Source organism: Miscanthus floridulus, unplaced genomic scaffold (genome assembly GCF_019320115.1).
Source record: "Miscanthus floridulus cultivar M001 unplaced genomic scaffold, ASM1932011v1 fs_292_2_3, whole genome shotgun sequence".
Classification (NCBI taxonomy): Eukaryota; Viridiplantae; Streptophyta; class Magnoliopsida; order Poales; family Poaceae; genus Miscanthus; species Miscanthus floridulus.
Window position 1 is genome coordinate 10,078 of NW_027096530.1, and position 20,352 is coordinate 30,429.

General features: G+C 41.8%; 3 protein-coding genes across 4 annotated transcripts; all 3 read left to right on the forward strand.

Annotated features, from left to right (window-relative positions):
- The first annotated feature begins 3,547 nt into the window (after nucleotides 1-3,547).
- On the forward strand, nucleotides 3,548-9,543 carry LOC136531165 (uncharacterized). 2 transcript variants are annotated; one of them, XM_066523867.1, is made up of 2 exons: nucleotides 3,548-3,738; nucleotides 6,141-9,543. In XM_066523867.1, the coding sequence occupies exon 2, from the start codon at nucleotides 6,383-6,385 to the stop codon at nucleotides 9,269-9,271; it is 2,889 nt and encodes a 962-aa protein (XP_066379964.1). In that variant the 5' UTR covers nucleotides 3,548-3,738; nucleotides 6,141-6,382; the 3' UTR covers nucleotides 9,272-9,543. The 2 variants fall into 2 exon arrangements, with proteins under 2 accessions (XP_066379964.1, XP_066379965.1); XM_066523868.1 differs by lacking the exon at nucleotides 3,548-3,738 and adding an exon at nucleotides 5,763-6,016.
- Nucleotides 9,544-10,136: 593 nt separating this feature from the next.
- On the forward strand, nucleotides 10,137-15,391 carry LOC136531161 (conserved oligomeric Golgi complex subunit 7-like). The gene is made up of 10 exons (XM_066523862.1): nucleotides 10,137-10,520; nucleotides 11,328-11,417; nucleotides 11,527-11,646; nucleotides 11,723-11,824; nucleotides 11,908-12,158; nucleotides 12,383-12,528; nucleotides 12,684-12,882; nucleotides 13,049-13,703; nucleotides 14,355-14,687; nucleotides 14,899-15,391. Exons 1-10 carry the CDS (start codon nucleotides 10,233-10,235, stop codon nucleotides 15,184-15,186), a joined length of 2,472 nt encoding a protein of 823 aa, XP_066379959.1. The 5' UTR covers nucleotides 10,137-10,232; the 3' UTR covers nucleotides 15,187-15,391.
- A 1,122-nt stretch (nucleotides 15,392-16,513) lies between these two features.
- On the forward strand, nucleotides 16,514-20,048 carry LOC136531162 (CDP-diacylglycerol--inositol 3-phosphatidyltransferase 1-like). Its single transcript, XM_066523863.1, has 11 exons — nucleotides 16,514-16,729; nucleotides 17,134-17,275; nucleotides 17,674-17,758; nucleotides 17,840-17,889; nucleotides 18,133-18,172; nucleotides 18,267-18,311; nucleotides 18,394-18,459; nucleotides 18,830-18,944; nucleotides 19,159-19,215; nucleotides 19,308-19,406; nucleotides 19,619-20,048. The coding sequence occupies exons 2-11, from the start codon at nucleotides 17,239-17,241 to the stop codon at nucleotides 19,670-19,672; spliced, it is 648 nt and encodes a 215-aa protein (XP_066379960.1). The 5' UTR covers nucleotides 16,514-16,729; nucleotides 17,134-17,238; the 3' UTR covers nucleotides 19,673-20,048.
- Nucleotides 20,049-20,352: the final 304 nt, after the last annotated feature.

Here is a 20,352-nt window from a genome sequence, read left to right on the forward strand (position 1 = left end):
TTGTTATTCATCCTTATGATTGATTGGTTCCTTCATCTACATGGCGGTATAACCTTTTTGATCACTCTCTTTACATTACCGCAAACTAGTTGACAAGCTCTTTAGTGTAGTGAGTTGTGAGAGCTTGCATGGTTGGTTGGTGTGGCTCTTTAGTTAGCCTTTGAGAGCATATTAACATTGGGTAGTGTCATAGCTATTGTGTGAATAGATACTATCTAAACTAGAATTATGGTAGGTGGCTTGCATTTTGAGTAGGCTAGCGCAACACTTGCTTCGCCTCATAATTGTCTAACCATTTTGTTAAGTGTTATTATAGAAATTTTTATTAGGCTAGTCACCCCTCTCTAGCTATTAGGACCTTTCAGCCCCACCAGTAGCCTCTAGAACCATCTGGACGCGCTCTCCCACGACTCCAATGCTAATAGCAGGCCAGTTCCGTGATGGGCTTTTTGAGCCCGGTTGTCTAAAGAAGCTCAAGTAGCCCAACTTAGAAAAAGGAAGAAGTTCGCATTACCTCTCTTAATTTTCGTGAAAGTCCGTTTTTTCCCTGAACTTCAAAACCAGGCAAAACCCCTCTCTCAACTTTAAAAACCGTTCATCTTACCTCCCTGATATGGTTATAAGTAATTTTGAAGGTGGTTTTGTCTTTTTTATTTATTTCATCTAAATATTTGAAAATCATAGTAAATCACAGAAAAATCGTAAAATGAAAAATTCAATTTTGTTGGACTCCACATGAGTAGATCTACACAGTGAATATATAATACGGTATGATTTAGTACAAATTTTTTGTTGTAACTTTAGATCTATGCTTTTCTGTAATTAAATGGAATAATTCATAGATGCAGTTTTTATGGTCCAATTGTGGTTAATTTTTTATGATAGGCTAATTATTATATGCTTAAATTATAGTAAAAATTTCATACCCATTGGATCATTTATAACTTAGTTATAGATTTTATTTAGGTTTATGTTTGTTAAATATAAATAAATCTATAACTAAGCCATACATGATCCAATGAGTATAAAAATTTTACTACAGTTCAATCATATAATAATTAGCCTACCATAAAAATTTCATCATAATTGGACCATAGAACTGCAGCTATGAATTATTTCAATTAATTAAAAAAAGCTTAGATCTAAAGTCACAGCAAAAACTTTGTACTAAAGCATACTATATTATATGTTCACTGTGTAGATCTACTCATGTGGAGTCCAACAAAATTGGATTTTCTATTTTATATTTTTTGTGATTTACTACGATTTTTCAAAGATTCAGCCGAAATAAATAAATAAAGACAAAACCACCTTCAAAACTGCTTATAACAGGGCCGGGAGGTAAGATGAAAGGTTTTAAAAGTTGTGAGAGGTGTTTTGCCGTGGACCTTTATGGATGGCAACAACTAAACTCAGCAAGAAACAATTCGTAGTAACCACTCGGTGAACCCTAGATACTAGGGTATACTGAAATAAAAACAGAGCTGATCGGATGAGGGGAGATAACTGGGTCAAATTGATCCGATCAACCTAGAACCTCAAGGGAACATAGAACATATGACCAATCTACACGAATTTTCATAAGGAAGGCGAAATCGAGAATCGACCGTCATATAATCGAGAACCCAAGATACTAGGGTATACTGAAATAAAAATAGAGCTGATCGGATGAGGGGAGATAACTAGGTCAAATTGATCCGATCAACCTAGAACCTCAAGGGAACATAGAACATATGAACAATCTACATGAATTTTCGAGAATCGACCATCATATAATCGAAAATCGACCATACACACGTATAGACAAATTGAGAAAAGGAGGGGGACGAATCGAGGGAACGCGTACCTTGACTATCCGATCGAGAGAGCCTTGCTTGTTCGTCTACGCGCCGATGGTGTGAAAATCTCACGATTGCGATCGAGGGAGGAGACTGATGGGTAGAGGAAGTCGGGGGCCGGGGGTGGAGCTTTTTAGCTAGAATCTACAGAGGCAACGGAGGGTTACGTCACGGCTTACGGGCCACGACAACGCGCTACGCACGAGAGGCCGTGGCGGTGGGTCTGGCGGAGTTCCACGTTCGGCCCCACCACTAGCCTCTGGAACCATCTGGACGCGCTCTCCCACGACTCCAATGCTAATAGCAGGCCAGTTCTGTGATGGGCTTTTTAAGCCCGGTTGTCTAAAGAAGCTCAAGCAGCCCAACTTAGAAAAAGGAAGAAGTTCGCATTACCTCTCTTAATTTTCGCGAAAGTCCGCTTTTTGTCCCTGAACTTCAAAATTAGGCAAAACCCCTCCCTCAACTTTTAAAACCGTTCATCTTACCTCCCTAACCCGGTTATAAGCAATTTTGAAGGCAGTTTTGTCTTTTATTTATTTATTTATTTATTTATTTCGTCTGAATCTTTGAAAAATCATAGTAAATCATAGAAAAAACATAAAATGGAAAATTCAATTTTGTTGGACTCCACATGAGTAGATCTACACAGTAAATATATAATATGGTATGATTTAGTATAAAATTTTTGTTGTAACTTTAGATCTATGCTTTTCTCTAATTAAATGGAATAATTCATAGCTGCACTTTTATGGTCCAATTGTGGGGAATTTTTTATGGTGGGCTAATTATTGTATGCTTAAACTAGTAGTAAAAATTTCATACTCATTGGATCATTTATAAACTTAGTTATAGATTTTATTTAGGTTTATGCTTGTTAAATATAAATAAATCTATAACTAAGTCATATAAGATCCAATGAGTATAAATTTTTACTACAGTTCAATCATATAATAATTAGCCCTACCATAAAAATTTTATCACGATTGAACCATAGAACTGCGCTATGAATTATTCTAATTAATTAAAAAAAGCATAGATCTAAAGCCACAACAAAAACTTTGTACTAAAGCATACCATATTATATGTTCACTGTGTAGATTTACTCATGTGGAGTCGAACACAATTGAATTTTCTATTTTATGTTTTTGTGATTTACTATAATTTTTTAAAGATTCAGCCGAAATAAATAAAAAAGATAAAACCGCCTTCAAAATTGCTTATAACAGGGCCGGGAGGTAAGATGAACGGTTTTAAAAGTTGTGAGAGGTGTTTTGTCCGGTTTGAGAGTTCATAGAGGAAAAATAGACTTTCGCGGAAATTGAGGAAGGTAATGTTACTTTTTCCTTAGAAAAACGACGTGTTGGACTTCCCCATCCTCGTTCCTTCACCGAATGACACAATACAAGTCCAAACTTAAACCCAGCAGCAGAAGGCCCAGATTAGTACTACGGACACTGTATGGGCCCAAGACGAGCGGATTCGAGGCAGATGCGGCGCGCCGGCGAGTTCCGAGCCTTGCGCGCTGCTCGCGGAGAAACGACCGAAAATAGCGGCCGCGGGCAAAAGCTGCGAAAGCCGAAGTGGCGCAACGCCCGAGTGGAAAATTATTATATTTTTATATTTTTAGTGGGGATCCCTCGTTCCCTCTCCAGGCGAAACCGCTGAAACTCCCTCCATTCTTTGTGGGCCCCGCACTCTTTTCTGTTCCACCTCCACTCCACACCTCTCCGCCACCGCCGCCGCATCAAGTAGACGTGAAGAGGGACGCCGGAGGTCGGGGTGGCGACCACGAGATGCAGGAAAGGGAGTAGCTCGGGCCTCGGGAGTCGCGGCATGTGAGTGCACAGCAGAAGACTGGAGGCCGACGAGCTCGACCTCATGTCCGGCGGCGGCGGCGCAGGTCTCGTTCCCTAACCCTATCCCACTCCATTGTCTTCCGCTTTTGTCCCCTACCGCTCCGCCCGTAGAATTTGTCTTCCCGTGTGGTCGCTCGAGCGCGCAAGTCAAGCTCCCGTACAGCCTTCCCCTCGGGCAAATCGAGCTCCCGCGCAGCCTCCGCGGCCCTGCCGCTGCCGCCGAGTGGCTGTCTCGCGGCAAGTCGCTCGCTTCTGCGGCGCTTTTCTCCGCCTCCGCGCCTGAAACGGTCGCGCCGCTTTGGGAGCGCTTATGTGCCACGCGTGGCCCGTCCGCGTAGCGACTGAGCGTGCTGAAGCGTGCGCTTTTGGGACTGCCCTGCTCCGTTTTTTTCTAGTTCTGCCCCACCAACTCCACCATGGAATTGCAGCTCTACACTGGAGCAGATGCGCCTATTTGGCACATAGCCCGACTTCAGCTCTAGGAATGGGAGGTTTAGGCTGGGAAAGGTCTAATACGCCCCTGAACGATGTTTGGTATATATTTTGATGTTTGTACGCAAGTGTCCATTTTCTTTACTAATTGAAATATGATATGAAATATTGTAATTGCAACTAATTTAGTTAAAAAATGAGGGTAAAAACAATATAATACATTTTATTAACATCAATTACACAAACAAGCAACTCGTTGTTCATAGTACCATATATCATAATAATATTTAAAAAAAGGGCGTACCCAGTGCAGAGAGCTCCTGCTCTATGCAGGGGTCTGGGGAAGAGGTGTCAGTGGCAAGCCTACATTCTATACATAGAAGAAAATGACACAAATGTTGTATTCAATGATTCTATATGATACAATTTTTCTGACCAAAATAAAATACAAATGATATCAAAATAGTGAACTTTCTTGTGATGAGATCTTGTACTTCATCCTTTGACCATATGAAAATCTAGAGTCCTGTTAAAAAAGAATTTCAAAGGCTTGCAATAGAATTAGAAATATTCATAATGCAGCACATATCTCAGTTATTTGAGCACTAAAATACAGAACTGATTGATATCAAAATGAAAATTATGAAATTTGTCAGCATTAGATAAAAAAACATAGGAGGATAAGTGACTAATTAAACCCTCAGCGTATCACATCAGCTTCTGACACACTGCAGACATTCAGCATGCGTATAGTCCTGATTTGCAACAAACAAGATTAATTGTTCAATCCTTTGGCATACAAGGAATTACAATATCAACCAATACCGATACATACTCAATTTGAGACCATATAGTGCCCTGTTAGTGTTTGCCAAAATTTTATTTCAGTCCATTCTATCAATGGCATCAGTGGTGCATAAACAACACAAATGTGCTAGATAAGAAAATCGCTTATCGTAACTTGATATGCAATGCCACATGAGCCTGTAAAGGAGAACTCTATTGAATCCACTCTTGCCTGCAGTAATCATTGCCGCACACCTGACATTGAACTAACCTTGCACGGTGGTGGCTGGTCAGCGCCAACCCCTGGCCGGCCTTGGCAAGTGGCCTGACTGCCTATGGCCATGCCCTGGGAGACCGTGGCTGGCTGGGGCCTCACCACACCAGGCCAAGCAGCAGGGTGCTGCGGCAGGCCGGAGGATGGGCCACCAGCAGCTGGCGGCGCTTGCTGAATGGCCAGGGGAGGGTGGCCCTCGACCCCAGCAGAGGGCCCCATTGACGACCAATTGCAGCAGCGAAGGCGAGCTGAGGTTTGTAGATAGATGCGGCAGAGGGGAGGATTTGTGAGGAAAAAGGAGTTCATCTGGCTGAGCATCACCAGATCCGTCTATTCTGGTCATCAACTCGCATGTGGAGAGCCCGTGATCGCCAGATTTCGAGCGCCACCAGTAGGGTTGGAGGAGGGAGGAGGTGGTGCAGAGGGCAATGATTCGGGAGGGGGGGGGGGGGGGGGTGCGTTGGTGAGAAAGAAAGTGAAGGGGTATGTTGTGTAATTAGTGTCAGTGGTGGGGAAGTTTTACCCCAACTCCACGAGAAAGTTCATAAGTAGAGTTTGTAGAGTACTCCTTGAGGAGCTCCGCAAAAAAACGTGGAGTTAGCCCTCAACTCCACTTTTTTTCCTGGAGTGGAGTTTGCAGAGCTGACCTGTGTGGCTAGCGAAGTTGGGAGCAGAGCTGCAAAAGTTGGAGCAGAGCAGTCTCAAACATGCCCTTAATAACTCCTTTTGGAATCCTGCATGGGTAGGGAAGGAAGTTAGAAAAAAAAACTCATCAAGTCTGTTTATATGATGGAATTGCAATGTGTAAAATTCCTACTCCATTCCAAATTGTAAGTGGTTCTGACTTTTCTAGATACATTGTTTTTAATACGTGCGTAGCAAAAGCAATGGACCTAGCTAGAACGACTTAGGGAGTACTATTTTATCCTGATTTCTGATTGTCTTGTCTCTCAGGCTGCTTCATCTGGAGAATCGCTGCACGTGCATGGTCTGCATTAGCCACCTACACAGTGATCTCTGCTTCTGACCTAACCATGCCATAGGCTCTATCTGCATTGGAGAGAAGTAAACCTATTCAAGGTGTTCATATACTTTTTGGATGGTTTAAGAAAGAGCCTGGAAGCCTTGTGTGGGTAATATTTTGTGTGACAGCGATTGATGTTGGATTGTTGGGAACCAATTCCGTAATCAGTACAATGGAGTGCAGCAGAGAAGAGGCCTTGAAGGCCATGGAAATTGCTGCTAAGAAGTTGGAAAACAGAGACTTTGCTGGTGTTAAAAGGATTGCCCTTAAAGCACAGAGGATTTTTCCAGAGGTCGAGAACATACCCCAGCTGTTAACTGTCTGTGAAGTACACTGTGCAGCAGAAGCAAAGGTAAACGGGATATTGGACTTTTATGGAATTCTCCAAGTAGAAGGAACAGCGGATGAGATGACCATAAGGAAGCAGTTTTGTAAGCTTGTTCTCTTACTTGACCCTGATAAAAACAGTTATGCTGGTGCAGATTCTGCTTTGAAGTTTGTTGCAGAAGCATACTCAACATTGGCTGATCAAACAAAACGACATGTATATGATGTCAAATGGAGGGTTGCTTTCAAAATTGCACCAAAGCAGGCTACACAACCGACACAGGCTGCAGAACCAACTCGGGTTACACAACCAAATCAGGTTACACAACTGAAACAGGCTGCAAAACCAAAGCAGGCTACACAACCTAATCTGGCTGAGGAATCAGAACGGCCCGCACAGCCAAAGCAGGCTACACAACCAATGAAGACTACAGAGCCGATTAACAGAACCGATGCAAATAGAAGTAACACAGCAAGATATGGACCATCAGATTCATCACCAACTGATGGGTGTGCATTTTGGACCGTATGCATCCACTGTAAAACAAAATATAAGTACCATGGCAACATACTTAATCTTCAGATCCGTTGTCGGAACTGCAGGCAAAAATTCTTTGCATACCAGATAAGTACAGAGGATGTGACTTCTGTATTCTCATCAAAAACAGCAAATAGTGATGGGCAACAGGGCTGTCTTCCTACTCAACAAGGCTGTTCTACAAATCTCTCTTCTAGAGAGAACAAAGAGACAAGTCCTGTGATGAATGCAGCACAATGTGATGAACAAATGAAGAGGAGTTCAAAACCAGGTGGTGAAGGTATGGTTGATCATACAGAGACAAGTCGGAAAGGAGTTGAATTTTCTGCAACAAATCCTTCTAAAGCATCTGCACCAAATGGAAATGATAGGGCAGATGGAAGGATGCAAACTGACACCACTGTACCATATTTTGGTGATGGGAAAAACCTAAGTAGTGGAGTGGATACATCAGCAGTGCCAGGTGCTGCAGGAATCCCTACTCCGCAGAGATGTTTTAGGAGAAAGGCATATGTTGATGCCAACAACACCCTTAACTCTCCAAAGAAAAAGAGTCGGACACTGAAAGATTGGTCCTCAAATGCTGCCTGCGGTTCTAATGAAGTGTTTGCTGATAATGTTGCCCATGCTGATGGACAAATTAGTGAATGTCATGCCTACAGCAAAACAGATAATCAAGATAAAAGTTGTACTGTCAATGAAGGCAATAAAAGAAACAATAAAAGAACTTGTGATACACCTGCTGGGAAGCCTTGCAATGCTGGGAGCTTCACATACCCTGACTCGGAATTTTTTGACTTCGGAAAGTGTAGGGATGTCAAACTGTTTGCAGTTAATCAGATATGGGCACTTTATGATGACTTTGATGCCATGCCAAGATATTATGCTAGAATTAGACATCTTGATACTACCAACTTCAGAGTTCGGTTCACTTGGCTGGAACACTATGCAGTGAATGATGATGAGGACAATTGGACTTATAATGAACTTCCTGTGGCTTGTGGAAACTTTAAGTTAGGAGGAAACACACAAGAGTCACAACATCCCCTCATGTTTTCTCACATTGTTTCATGGGCTAAAGGCAGAACAAGGGGTTCTTATGTAATACATCCAAGTAAGGGTGAGGTATGGGCTCTTTATAAGGGCTGGAGTATGCAGTGGATCTCAGATGCAGACAATCATAGATCCTATGAGTATGAAGTGGTGGAGGTCCTTTCAAACTTTACAATGGAAGCTGGTGTCACTGTTATCCCCTTGGTCAGGGTTGAAAGTTTTGTGAGTCTGTTTGCACAAGCAAAGGATAAATCATCATTTGTTATACGATCGAGTGATCTACTTCGGTTTTCCCACAGTATCCCATTTTTCAGAACAGGAAATGAGAAGGTTGGCGTCCCTAGTGGGTTTCTTGAACTAGATACCGTATCGCTTCCTAGTAACTTGGACGTAGCATTTCCAACAGTTACTCTTGATTCTTGTGTGCCTGATTCTTCTGCTCTGCAAGGCTGCTGCTCCCCCATTATTTTGATGTATCCAAAAACAGTATTCTACAACTTTGAAGAAGTCCGGTCGAATACTAAGTTTGCACGAGGCCAGATATGGGCTCTTTACAGTGATTTTGATAAACTTCCAAAATACTATGGCTGGGTTTCACAAGTTGATCTACATCCGTTTGGAGTGCATCTGACTTGGCTGGAAGCATGCCCTCGATCAGAACAGGAAAATATGTGGTTAGAGCATGACGTACCTGTGAGCTGTGGGACATTTAAAATCCGTTACTGGAGTATCAAGTATGACACAAATGGTGCGTTCTCTCATGTAGTAGAAACGCGTTCAACGCGGCACTTTGAAATTCACCCACGAGTAGGGGAGATTTGGGCGATCTACTGCAATTGGTCACCTGGATGGGTTCCTTCCAGTAAGGATGCCTGTGAATATGCCATTGGCGTGATAACTGCGCGCACTGAAGCTAGCACGAAAGTCTTGTTTCTGACTCAGGTAGATGGCTACAGAACTGTATTCAGGCCAGACAATGAGAGGGGTATCCTGGAGGTGCCAACAAAAGATGACTTGCAGTTTTCTCACCGGATACCCTCTTTCCAACTGACAAAAGAAAAGGGTGGCACGCTCTGTGGCTTCTACGAGTTGGATCCTGCTGCTATTCCTGATCCATTCCTCGCTGGGGGTAGTACCCACTGACTCGCAGCGGCTGAATTTGGCCGTTCTGATGAAGAAACTAGGACTAAATTACTAATCGTCATTGAATGGTGATCAGTTGTATTGTATGCTCTTTTGCATGTTAGTGTGCCGGTCAACTGTGGTTTAGGCTAAGCCTTGCTATATATTCCACTTCGTAGGCCCTCGGCATCTTTTTGTCTTGTATGTATGTACGGAGCATACAACTCTTTGTATCTAATGCTGATGCCTGTGAAACTATACTGTGGTAGTGTTCTCTGCTGCCGAGAGCAGATGATGGCCTCTATTATGAGCTGCAAAACAGCTCGAAATTTTGTTACGTGCTCCAGGAAAAAAAAGGACCCCTTCCACGTCAGAATTGTGTCTACGTAGCACTCCTAATGTATAATTTTCCTACGTGCTTTGTTTACTGTTTAGGACTGAAAAAGAAAAGAAAAAGTTTTCCCCAAAAAACAGACTACGGGCTTGCTTGGTTGGTTTTCTTGCACAATCAAAATCATGATAAGCCAAAACTTTTAGTCAACAATTAGTTCATTGCCAAGGAATTAGCATATCAATGTTTATGATCAAAGTTTTAGCAAGTCTCTAAAAACTTCTTATAAATTGAATACAAGAAAGAAAAGTGCTTTCTAGTATTGGTAATACACATCTATGTTTTTTGCTCTTACTTTAGCACACCTTAATTTTAACAAACCTAAATTTTGGCTTGCCATAATTTTTAATTAGATATAAGAAAAGTCAACCAAACAGACCCTACACAGGTACACTCCTTTGTTAAAAAAATAAAATAAAATAAAAACCAACAACAACAGCAGCAGACCCTACACTCCTCCAACCTCAAACGTACAAAGCCCTTCACGTAACACCTCCACTCCTTCGTCCCCTGCAGTGAAGACATCCAGGAGGAGCCGAGACAGAGAGGGCAGTGAAGGGAACCCGCGCGGTGTCCCGGCGTGCATCGGAAATGGTGGTGGTGGACGCGTCGGAGTTCGGGGCGGAGGGCTTCGACCCGAAGCGGTGGATCAACGCGGCGCTGGACGCGCGGCACCCGTCGGCGCCTCTCGATCGCTTCCTCGCCGACGCCGAGGAGCGCCTGCGTTCCGCGGCCGACGACGCCGCGGCCGCGCTCGAGAGGGACAGCGGCGACGCCCTCCGCCGCGTCCCGCTGGCATGCCGCGATGCGCTACGCCTCCGCGACGACGCCGTCGCCCTGCGCTCCCACCTCGCCTCCGTCCTCCAGTCCCTCTCCCTGGTACGCGCCTCCGTCCCTGTGGCTTGCTCCTTATTGGATCTGGATCTCACTCGCACTCCCGTTCGTTTATTACGCGAAATCGAGACGGGTTGATTGGAGCTCTGGAATAGCTTACCGCGCGTAGTTTCTTCGCACGTATAGTTCAGATGGATCTGGATCTCGCATTCCGTGTCTAGTCAAGTCGTTTTTTTTATCTGTGTGGGCTTTCGCCTTGGATACAACATGAGTACAATTGTAGCTTACAAGTAGTACGAAATTCACGACTGAGTCATTTAGTTTGATCAGTTTATGTTCAGGTTTCATTGCCCCATTTTGCTACTAGTTAAAAGTTGATCTTAAAATGTTCCGGGCCTCCGGGGTTTGTGAAACTAAGCTGCACTCTGACATAGTTGCATTAGTTGCCATGTGGACTAATTTAGGATATTGTCGTTTTAATTACTTACAAACTTGAGCGTAATGTAAGAATTAAAATTAAGAGCAATTCAGACATTCAGATTCAGAGGTGATCTGCATAAAACTCTATTTTGCTTGCCAAAAAAAGTGAAGAGCCATGGAGTTGTAGTAATGTTTACATACTTCAGATGATAAAATTCCAGTACAACAAGATGCAAGGAAAATAAAATCTTGCCCTCCAGTGGTGTGACCATGAGTGAACCTTTCTTGTACACTAAACTAATCTCTCAGGGGGTCGCAGCCTATCCCGCTGCCCAAGCTCACTCCATCTTGTTATTATACTGTATTCTGTTCCAGCTACATTTTTGCCAAGGCGGCAACTAACAAACTATTCATGGTTATATTTCCAACCAGGCTGAGGGATCATCTGCAGAATCGATAGCTGCACTAGCACGGATTGATACTGTGAAACAGCGCATGGAAGCTGCATACACAACATTGCAGGTAAGGTCTATCTAAAGTTGTAGACCATGACACACCACTGGAGTATTGTTTTACTAATGTGGTAAATTCTTGTTTATTATTTTTAAGAGTTTGTTTGATGGAATGGCAGGATGCTGCTGGTTTAGCACAGTTGAGCCAGAGTGTTGAGGATGTGTTTTCTAGTGGCAATCTTCCAAAAGCTGCAGAAACCCTGGCAACTATGAGACATTGCTTGTCAGCAGTTGGAGAGGTGTCATACACCCTGCAAAAAACTATGAGCTGCATACACAGCCTGTTCGTTTTGCTTATAAGACGGTTTCTTTCAGGTTGCCGAGTTTGCAAATGTTAGAAAACAACTTGAAGTATTGGAAGAGCGGCTAGATGAAATGGTGCAGCCTCGTTTAGTAGATGCGCTTTCTAATCGCAAGGTATATCCCCCCACAAAACAGTAGTTTGTATTTGTTACATGAAGCATATCTATTTTACTCAGAACCTTTTTCTTTCTTGGAAGGTTGATGCTGTGCAAGACCTTCGTGGTATACTGATACGTATCAATAGGTTCAAGTCGCTGGAGGCGCAATACACTAAGATCCATGTTAAGCCTCTAAAGAAACTCTGGGAAGATTTTGACCTAAAGCAAAGATCCAGCAGGCTAGACATGGAGAAGCTCGGTGGCGAAAGCATTAGTGGCCTCTCATTCTCTAGCTGGCTGCCTAATTTCTATGATGAGACACTGCTTTACCTTGAACAAGAGTGGAAGTGGTATGTTCATGGTGATCTCCTCCTTCGCTCTTAGTTAAAATATACCTAGTACTAGTTGTAAAGTGGTTAATCAGAAGTTAGTTTTTAGAATCAGCCCCTAAGTAATATCTGGCATAATGAAGAAAATACATTGTTTATACCAAAAAAGAGAACTCTTCTTTTGCTCCATCAGAACTGCAATTTAGCCCGTGGATGCTCTAAAATGGAAATGGTGATGCTCACAGGTGCTTGACTGCTTTTCCTGAAGAATACAAATCACTAGTACCAAAAGTACTTACTGAGACCATGAGTGAGTTGAATTCAAGCTTTGTCTCTCGTGTAAATGTAGCAACTGGTGATGTTGTTCCTGAAACCAGATCTGTTGCCAAAGGTAATGCATAAACTGTTCATTAATTTCATATTGACCTACATCTATCCCATGGTTTTATCACATATATTTTTCTGCTTTAACAAGCTATTAGCTTTGTTGCTTAATCTTGCTTGTTTTTCCTAACAGTGAATTGTGTTTTTCTTCTCTGTACCCAGGTATATTGGATGTTCTATCAGGTGACTTACCAAAAAGCACTAAGTTGCAGAATAAGCATCTTCAAGCGCTAATTGAACTGCACAATATGACTGGCACTTTTGCTAGGAACATTCAGCACTTATTTTCAGAATCAGATCTTGCAGTTGTGCTGAATACTTTGAAAGCTATTTATTCCCCATATGAAACCTTTAAAGCAAGGTAAAAACTTAAATCAGTTGGTCAATGCAGATTGCAAACACAACCACCAAAGAAAAACATTGTTTTGCATCTGGTTACCAGCTGCATTTATGAGATTTCTTTGATGCAACTGATGGATGGTAGTAATCGTTTGGTGCTGCATGTCTTTTTATTGGGCGTCATGTAGGTATGGGCAGATGGAGCGTGCTATACTCTCTGCTGAGATGGCAGGTATAGACATCCGTGGGGCTGTCCCTCGTGGTGTTGGCGCACAGGGTATAGAGCTGAGCGAAACTGTCCGCAGAATGGAGGAATCCATTCCACAAATGATAGTATTTCTTGAGGCAGCTGTGGAGAGATGCATTAGTCTGACTGGTGGTTCAGAGGCAGATGAACTGGTACTGGCTCTTGATGACGTCTTGCTGCAGTACATATCTAATCTCCAAGAAACATTGAAGTCCCTGAGGATAGTCTGTGGACTGGATAGTGATGCCTTGAAGAAAGATGTAGCTTTAGAGAAAAAGGAAGTACAACGATTGGTGGATGTTTCTGAAGAGGAAGAATGGTCTATTGTCCAAGGTGCTTTGCAGATTCTTACAGTTGCTGATTGCCTAACTAGCAGAACCTCAGTCTTTGAAGCTTCTTTAAGAGCTACACTTGCCAGGATTGGAACAAACTTTTCTGTTTCTGGCTTTGGCTCAAGCCTGGATAAATCACCTGCAGCAGCTGCTGATGAGAATGCAGACTTGCCTCTTGCTGGGAGGGCTGCACTAGATATTGCAGCTATTCGCCTAAGTCATCTGCCAGACAAGTCTAAGAAGCTCTTAACTATACTAGAACAGGTAGGTTTTGTTGTTTTAAATTTTTGAATTTACTGTTACAACGTACAAATAGCCTACCCCAACTTGCTTGGGACTGAAAGGCTATGTTGTTGTTGTTGTTGTTGTTGTACTGTTACAACGTACAACACAGGAGTCATCACTTGTGTCTCTGGGTTGTGACTGTATATCTGAATATCGCTTGGAACTTGCATAGTGATGCATGATCTGCAGTCAATCATCACCTAATAGAACTTGATAAATGAATCTTTCTCATTTTTCCATAGAACCAAGTCCTGAGCTACCTGATCTTTGATCCACAGTCCAGATCGCATCATTTCTAGTGGGGCTGAGTCACCATGTGTCTGTATTTTTGCAAAACACATATTAGTTGTGTTGGATGAAAATTATGCAGTGTAGACAAATGACAAATCTGGTTCCTTTTCTATATTCCCTTGTTTGAGTAGTCAATGTAGAAACATAAGGAGTACATTTTGCGATACATCTTGAAAATCTAGTTTCACAGGAAACTGAGATCTATTAACATGCCTCTTCTGCTCCACATCACTAGTTAATCAGATCTGTTCATATAACCTACTCATAACCTGCAAATTTCCCACCCAACTAAATTTAGTTGCCCTCATGTTACTAACATTATTTATTTATTTTTTACAGTCAAAAGATCCAAGGTTCCATGCTCTTCCTCTCACATCACAGAGAGTTGCAACCTTCTCAGACACAGTAAATGAACTCGTCTATGATGTGCTCATATCTAAGGTTCGGCAGCGTCTCAGTGAGGTTGCGCGCCTTCCAATCTGGTCATCCGTGGAGGAACAGGGTGGTCTTCCTCTTCCAAGCTTCAGTGCCTACCCGCAAGCATATGTGACCAGTGTTGGGGAGTATCTCCTCACTTTACCACAGCAGCTGGAGCCACTCGCAGAAGGTATCTCAGGCAATGAGGCTGGCAACGACGAGGCCCAGTTCTTTGCCACTGAGTGGATTTTTAAGGTAATAAACGTGAAATATTTGTACTTATGTACCTGTGAAGTGCAAAAGGTCACCATTCTTCCATTCTTATATTTGCACATTGTGTGGGAAGAGACAATTGAATAGAAGGCTATTTCGAATCTCCCCGTCTTTTAATCATAATTCATAGCACCATTTCTGTTGATGTTGGAACATTCAGTCTTAGATTATCATCTCTGCTTCCATGTACCAGGTCGCCGAGGGTGCCACTGCTTTGTTCATGGAGCAGCTCCGAGGAATCCACTACATCACTGACCGAGGTTCACAGCAGCTCGCTGCCGACATTGAGTACCTAAACAATGTCCTGTCTGCGCTGTCGATGCCAATCCCTCCGTTCCTGTCTACCTTCCACGCCTGTGTCTCCACCCCGAGGGACCAGGTCTGTGATCTGATCAAATCAGATGGTGGAAGCCAGCTCGACCTTCCTACTGCCCATCTGGTCTGCAAGATCCGGCGGATCACATTAGACAAATCGTCCTAACCTCTCTCCCTTTCCGTAAGGTTTACCTCTGCAAAAGCATGCATTCCAGCGTCCTTGCTTCTGTGACCCTATGTTTGACTTGCGGGCTTGTAAGTGGCTTCACTCTTTTTCCTTTTTATTTTCATTGACAGTAAGTTTTGCCATGTAAGTTGTAAACGTACTGCTGGCAAATAGTGAGGATAATCATATATAGAATAATTCATTACTTAGGGGGCTGTTTGGATGCAACCCTGGACAAAAATTGCCTGGATTCTTGCTCGCCTGGAACTTGCTTGCATGCTGTTTGGTTGACATCCTGGGAATCTTCCCGGTCCAGAGTCCAGACAAAGTTATATTATTGATTCTACTGAGAATTTGAAATGTTTCTCATTGCGAAACGCACCTAGTATCAGAATCTTATCGGATTTTGCCAAATATTTTATTATCAGATTCTACTATTTATTTTTATTTAATATTTTGATATGCTGTAAAAGATTGAAGCCTATAATATTGGTTTTGATTAATTTAATTGGCCTTTTTTAATATAAATTTAAGGGTTTCTTGACATCACTAACGACTTAAATAACACTTCATCCTAATGACTTGTAGCATTTACATTAATTACAATATTTTCGGTGCTCTACCTTAAAATAAGATATATACACAAAATTAGGAGAAGTGTCTACATTCAAGGGGAAAATGTGATAGTTTAAAAACAAAATGTTCTAACTTAAGAAAAAATATTCTTGATTAAAAATAAAAACAATGTTCTAATTCCTGAAGGAACACATATTCTAGCATCACTAAGAAAATGTACAACTTGAGACCAAAATATCCATGTTTAAAAGAAATTTATTACAACATTATGAGAAAACTTGTTCCAACGTAACGAGAAAAAACATTCTAACATCAAACGAAAAATGTTACATATTTCAGAGAAATTTCTTGTGACATATTTATGTGAAATAAAAAGATTATAAAGTTAATTAGAACACAACATTAAAAAGATCGACAACAAAAATTTACCCCTAGGCCAATGACAAAAAGAGGAAAAAGAAAGCCTTCACTAGTGGATAAAATAGAAATGATTATTAATGAGGCAAGAATTATAATAACAAAATTAGTTATATAAGCAAAATGGAAAAGGGAAAAAAGAAACCAAGTGTCATGATGAAAGAAAGAAAAGAAAAAGAAAGCCGAGAAAGATTGAACGGGCCGCTCTCCGTACCAAACCAGAGTGGTCGCGCGCAGAAAAAGAAAAAAAAAACGAAGGAGAAATCGGCCCAATACCCCTCGCATCCTGTTTCCGGTTTTCTTCTCCCGTTCAGCTCGCCTGGCCCGAGACCGAGAGCCAGGGGATCTGGAGAGCTAGACTAGACACTCGATTCGGTGGTCATTTCCGCCGGGCCAGGTGGTTTCGAGTTTCGACGACCGTATGTCTGCAGCAACGGGGCCAGGCCTAGCGTCAGCGCGACCGAACACGCCGGCGACCGCCGCCGCTCTTCTCCCAGCTGTCCAGGTCTTCGTCGAGCCCTTTGCCCGCGACGAGCGCCTACCACACCAGGTGTGCCCGCCCCTTCTCTTCCCTTCCTTCTGTGCAAAACTGAGCACCCGAACCCTAAGCTATTTGGCTATCTGTATCCGGATCGGATCTGGTCTGATCTAACCACAAGTGTATGCATGTATTATGCCTACTAACTCGTTTCTTTGGCACAAATTATCGGGTGTACATGTGTTATATTGGCTCTGCCCCTGGCCCCATGTTGTTACATCAACTTCATGATGCCAAAACCATGCATATAATGGGCATAAATATGATATCGGTTGCCTAGATTTATACTAGCAAAGAAGCAAATGCTTCAATCATGCCCGGTTATAGTAGCAGTGTGTTAATTGTACTCGTACTATAATTTCCTTGTCAAAACTATATTTTTGGATCAATATATAAATGATATACTTATCTGACAGGAATCCCATTAAGTTTACTGCTGCTACCAATTTAAGGGCAAAACTGCCGGTCTTCAAGATCTTGGTTACTACTGATCTTCTGTGGCACAATTGTCCTCTGGCAAAATGCCATCGGTTTATCTTTACATCCCTAACATTATCGGTACGCCTCTGGACGGTTATCTGTTGATGACATGCTACTTTGCTGTTCCAAAACTTATCTTATAATATATTTATACGTTTTCTGTGACTTACATATCTCAAAGTCTGGATAATTGCACTAATGAGTAATGACTTGTGCAACTGGAAACATTGCCTATTTTCTGTCATTGATTTCTAGTTCTGTTGCCACTTTGCTATGTAGAAGCACCATCTACATAGCTGCATTTTAGTTTTGTTGCCACTTTGCTGCCCAAGAATAGCTACATAAAAGAAGCCATAAATTTAGTAGAGGATATATAGTTTAACCAACAAGGCAATATGTTCATTTACAGCTGCTTTTAACATGGATGAAAAGCGGAAGCCTATGTGACTAAACTTCCAGGAATTGTCATCACACAGGGTATTTTAGGATCATCATAAATTTCATTGCATTTGCGGTTTGCTATTCCAACAAGGCTCTCTTTGCTGTCCTGTACTTCTTCAGGTGAGTGCCTTATATCTGCGAACTACTTGTGTCTGCCAATGATTTATGTATGTTATTCTAACATCTCCGCAAACATGCTAGCTTTGTCCTTGATGGTGTGGATGGTTGGTTTGCACGGAAGTTTAATCAAGGTAATACTTCACATTCTCCCTGTGTTCTAGTCATGTAGCCTGTCCTTATGTAAAGAAGGTTAATACCCATCTTTGCTATAATTAAATTTCGTTGTATTGTGTGCTGGAGACCAACTTTCAAATGGTTATGTGGAAAAGACTGATCTCAGCTAAATCTCTTATTCCTTTTCTTTTCCCCACAGTATATAGCTATCTGTTAAGTTATGAAACTATCTGATTAGTTTATCTCATTGTATGAATCAGCATCAACATTTGGAGCTGTGTTGGACATGGTTACAGATAGGTACTCCTTGAATAAATCTTTAAACTCTGGATATGCAGGGTGAATACATTCTACAGACTGAAATATTTTCACAGCTCACATTGCTCTTCTTCAGGGTTAGCACTGCTTGTTTGTTGGCCCTTCTCTCCCAGTTTTACAGGTATCGAAAGCAGAAGAGGTTGTATTGATTTGTCTTGAATCTCAATGTCTAGTACAAATCCTAATTGCAAACATTGTTACAGACCTGGTTTAGTCTTCTTGATATTGCTTGGGTTGGATATTACGAGCCACTGGTTTCAAATGTACAGGTCAGTTTCCTGTTTCCTCTACCATTTTGTTCAGTTCTTGCAAGTTCCAAGTTTGTTTTCTAGTCAGCACTTAATCCTGTTCTTAAGGTAGTTGAGGCAACAGAATAAATCTGATAGCAATTACATTTTTAATAATTGTCTGATGGATTCATGATGCATGTGTTCTATTCAAGAATTTCTCATGTTCAAATCATTTTTTACTTCTTTATTACTCCCTCCATTCCAAATTGTAAGTCGTTCTGACTTTTCTAGGTACATAGCTTTTACTATGACATAATAAAAGCTATGTACCTAGAAAAGCCAGAACGACTTACAATTTGGAATGGAGGGAGTACTTGCTAACTATGTAATGACATATTTTCTATACTAGTTCTTTCTTGTCAGGTAAGACTAGCCACAAGGATGTAAAACACACAGGCAATTGGCTTCTGAAATTATATTATGGGTACAGGCCATTCATGGCCTTCTGCTGTGTTTCTTGCGAGGTATGTCATCGCTCATACCTTGTGCTATCCTCAAGAATTGTGATCCTGCTGTGCAGTTTGAATTTATCCAAATGTAGAAAATTAACAGTTGAACGTTGTATTGTGGACTGAATAATGTCTCAGCAGTCAGCACACCCAGCAATTTTTAACTCAGCTAACAAAATATGCCTTTATATTTCACCCTCTAATCTATTTCTTTTGACTAAACTTACAGGTTTTATATATTATCCTCTTTCTCTTTGCTGATGAGAAGTCAACAAGCTTGCTTAGTGTAAGATTGCATCATTTCTATATATTGCCATTTCGAGTTGGCATGTGAGTTATTTAGCATCTGGTATTTCTGTACTAATAACATTTTAATAGGTATGCAAAGGTGTCCTGAACCAAAATCCCGTCGTTGTCTTGGTGTTTATTTCCACTCTAGTTGGCTGGGCAGTGAAACAAGTCACCAACGTCATCCAGGTATTCTTGCTTGAAGTTTCCTGCAGCTTATTGCAATTCACACATTTGCATGCATTTAGCCCCGAATCATGTCATTACAAGAGTATATCTAAATAGCTGGTTTTAGAACTGTTGCTGTGTTGCATATTCTACATGATTCTCATAATGCAATTTGATAGTGGATTCAATAAGAAGCACAAAATTTTGACATCCATGTATTTTCCTGGGTACAGATGAAAACTGCTGCGGATGCATGTGTTGTGTATGATCTGAAGCGCAGCAAATGAAGCTTCAAGCATGAAGACCCGCCTTGACGTTTTAATTCAGTTTTGTATCGACATACCCAAGGGAAAACTCTCGAGACTTGTACACCAGGGGCTACCTCTTACGTGCCATGACATCTTTCTGATGATGCTATATTTGGGACCTGAGGATGACATGCCGTGGGAAGAACATATCATAAAGAAAACCAAAGCAGACAGTTGTTTTTGTGAAAGCAGCGGCAGTTAAGTTGTCGGTGTGTATTAATCTGTCATACAGTGATGATGCGATCGTGATCTTTAGTAGCCCTTTGTGTTAACCTGAACGACCTTTACAAGCCACATGTTCCAAACTCCAGGAATACATGAAGGTTTTGAATTGCAAAAATTACATATTCCCTCCTGAAGGCCAGTTCCAGTTGCAAATGCCCCCCGAGAGAGCTACATAGTTACTTTTGCCCGCCGAAATAGGCACTAGCTGCTACAGCTACTACACGCATGATTACCCTTTTGCTCCTCCTTAAATATCCTTTGGTTCAGTTTTATCGATAATTTTTCTTTTTTATTTACGTGATCTCCCTCACAGGGCCTGTTTGAAACGCAGGAATTTCACAGGAATCACACAAGAATTTCACAGAAATCAGTTCAATTTTACAGGAAAAACGCAGGAATGGGAAAAAAATCCCGCATTCCAAACAGGCCCTAGT

Coding starts and splice junctions, on each gene's coding strand:
- LOC136531165 (XM_066523867.1), top strand. CDS start 6,383: ATGGAGTGCAGCAGAGAAGAGGCCTTGAAGGCCATGGAAATTGCTGCT.
- LOC136531161 (XM_066523862.1), top strand. CDS start 10,233: ATGGTGGTGGTGGACGCGTCGGAGTTCGGGGCGGAGGGCTTCGACCCG. Junction 10,521..11,327: donor TCCTCCAGTCCCTCTCCCTG/GTACGCGCCTCC, acceptor ATTTCCAACCAG/GCTGAGGGATCATCTGCAGA. Junction 13,704..14,354: donor TCTTAACTATACTAGAACAG/GTAGGTTTTGTT, acceptor TATTTTTTACAG/TCAAAAGATCCAAGGTTCCA.
- LOC136531162 (XM_066523863.1), top strand. CDS start 17,239: ATGCCATCGGTTTATCTTTACATCCCTAACATTATCG. Junction 18,173..18,266: donor TTGGACATGGTTACAGATAG/GTACTCCTTGAA, acceptor GCTCTTCTTCAG/GGTTAGCACTGCTTGTTTGT. Junction 18,945..19,158: donor TCTGCTGTGTTTCTTGCGAG/GTATGTCATCGC, acceptor CTAAACTTACAG/GTTTTATATATTATCCTCTT.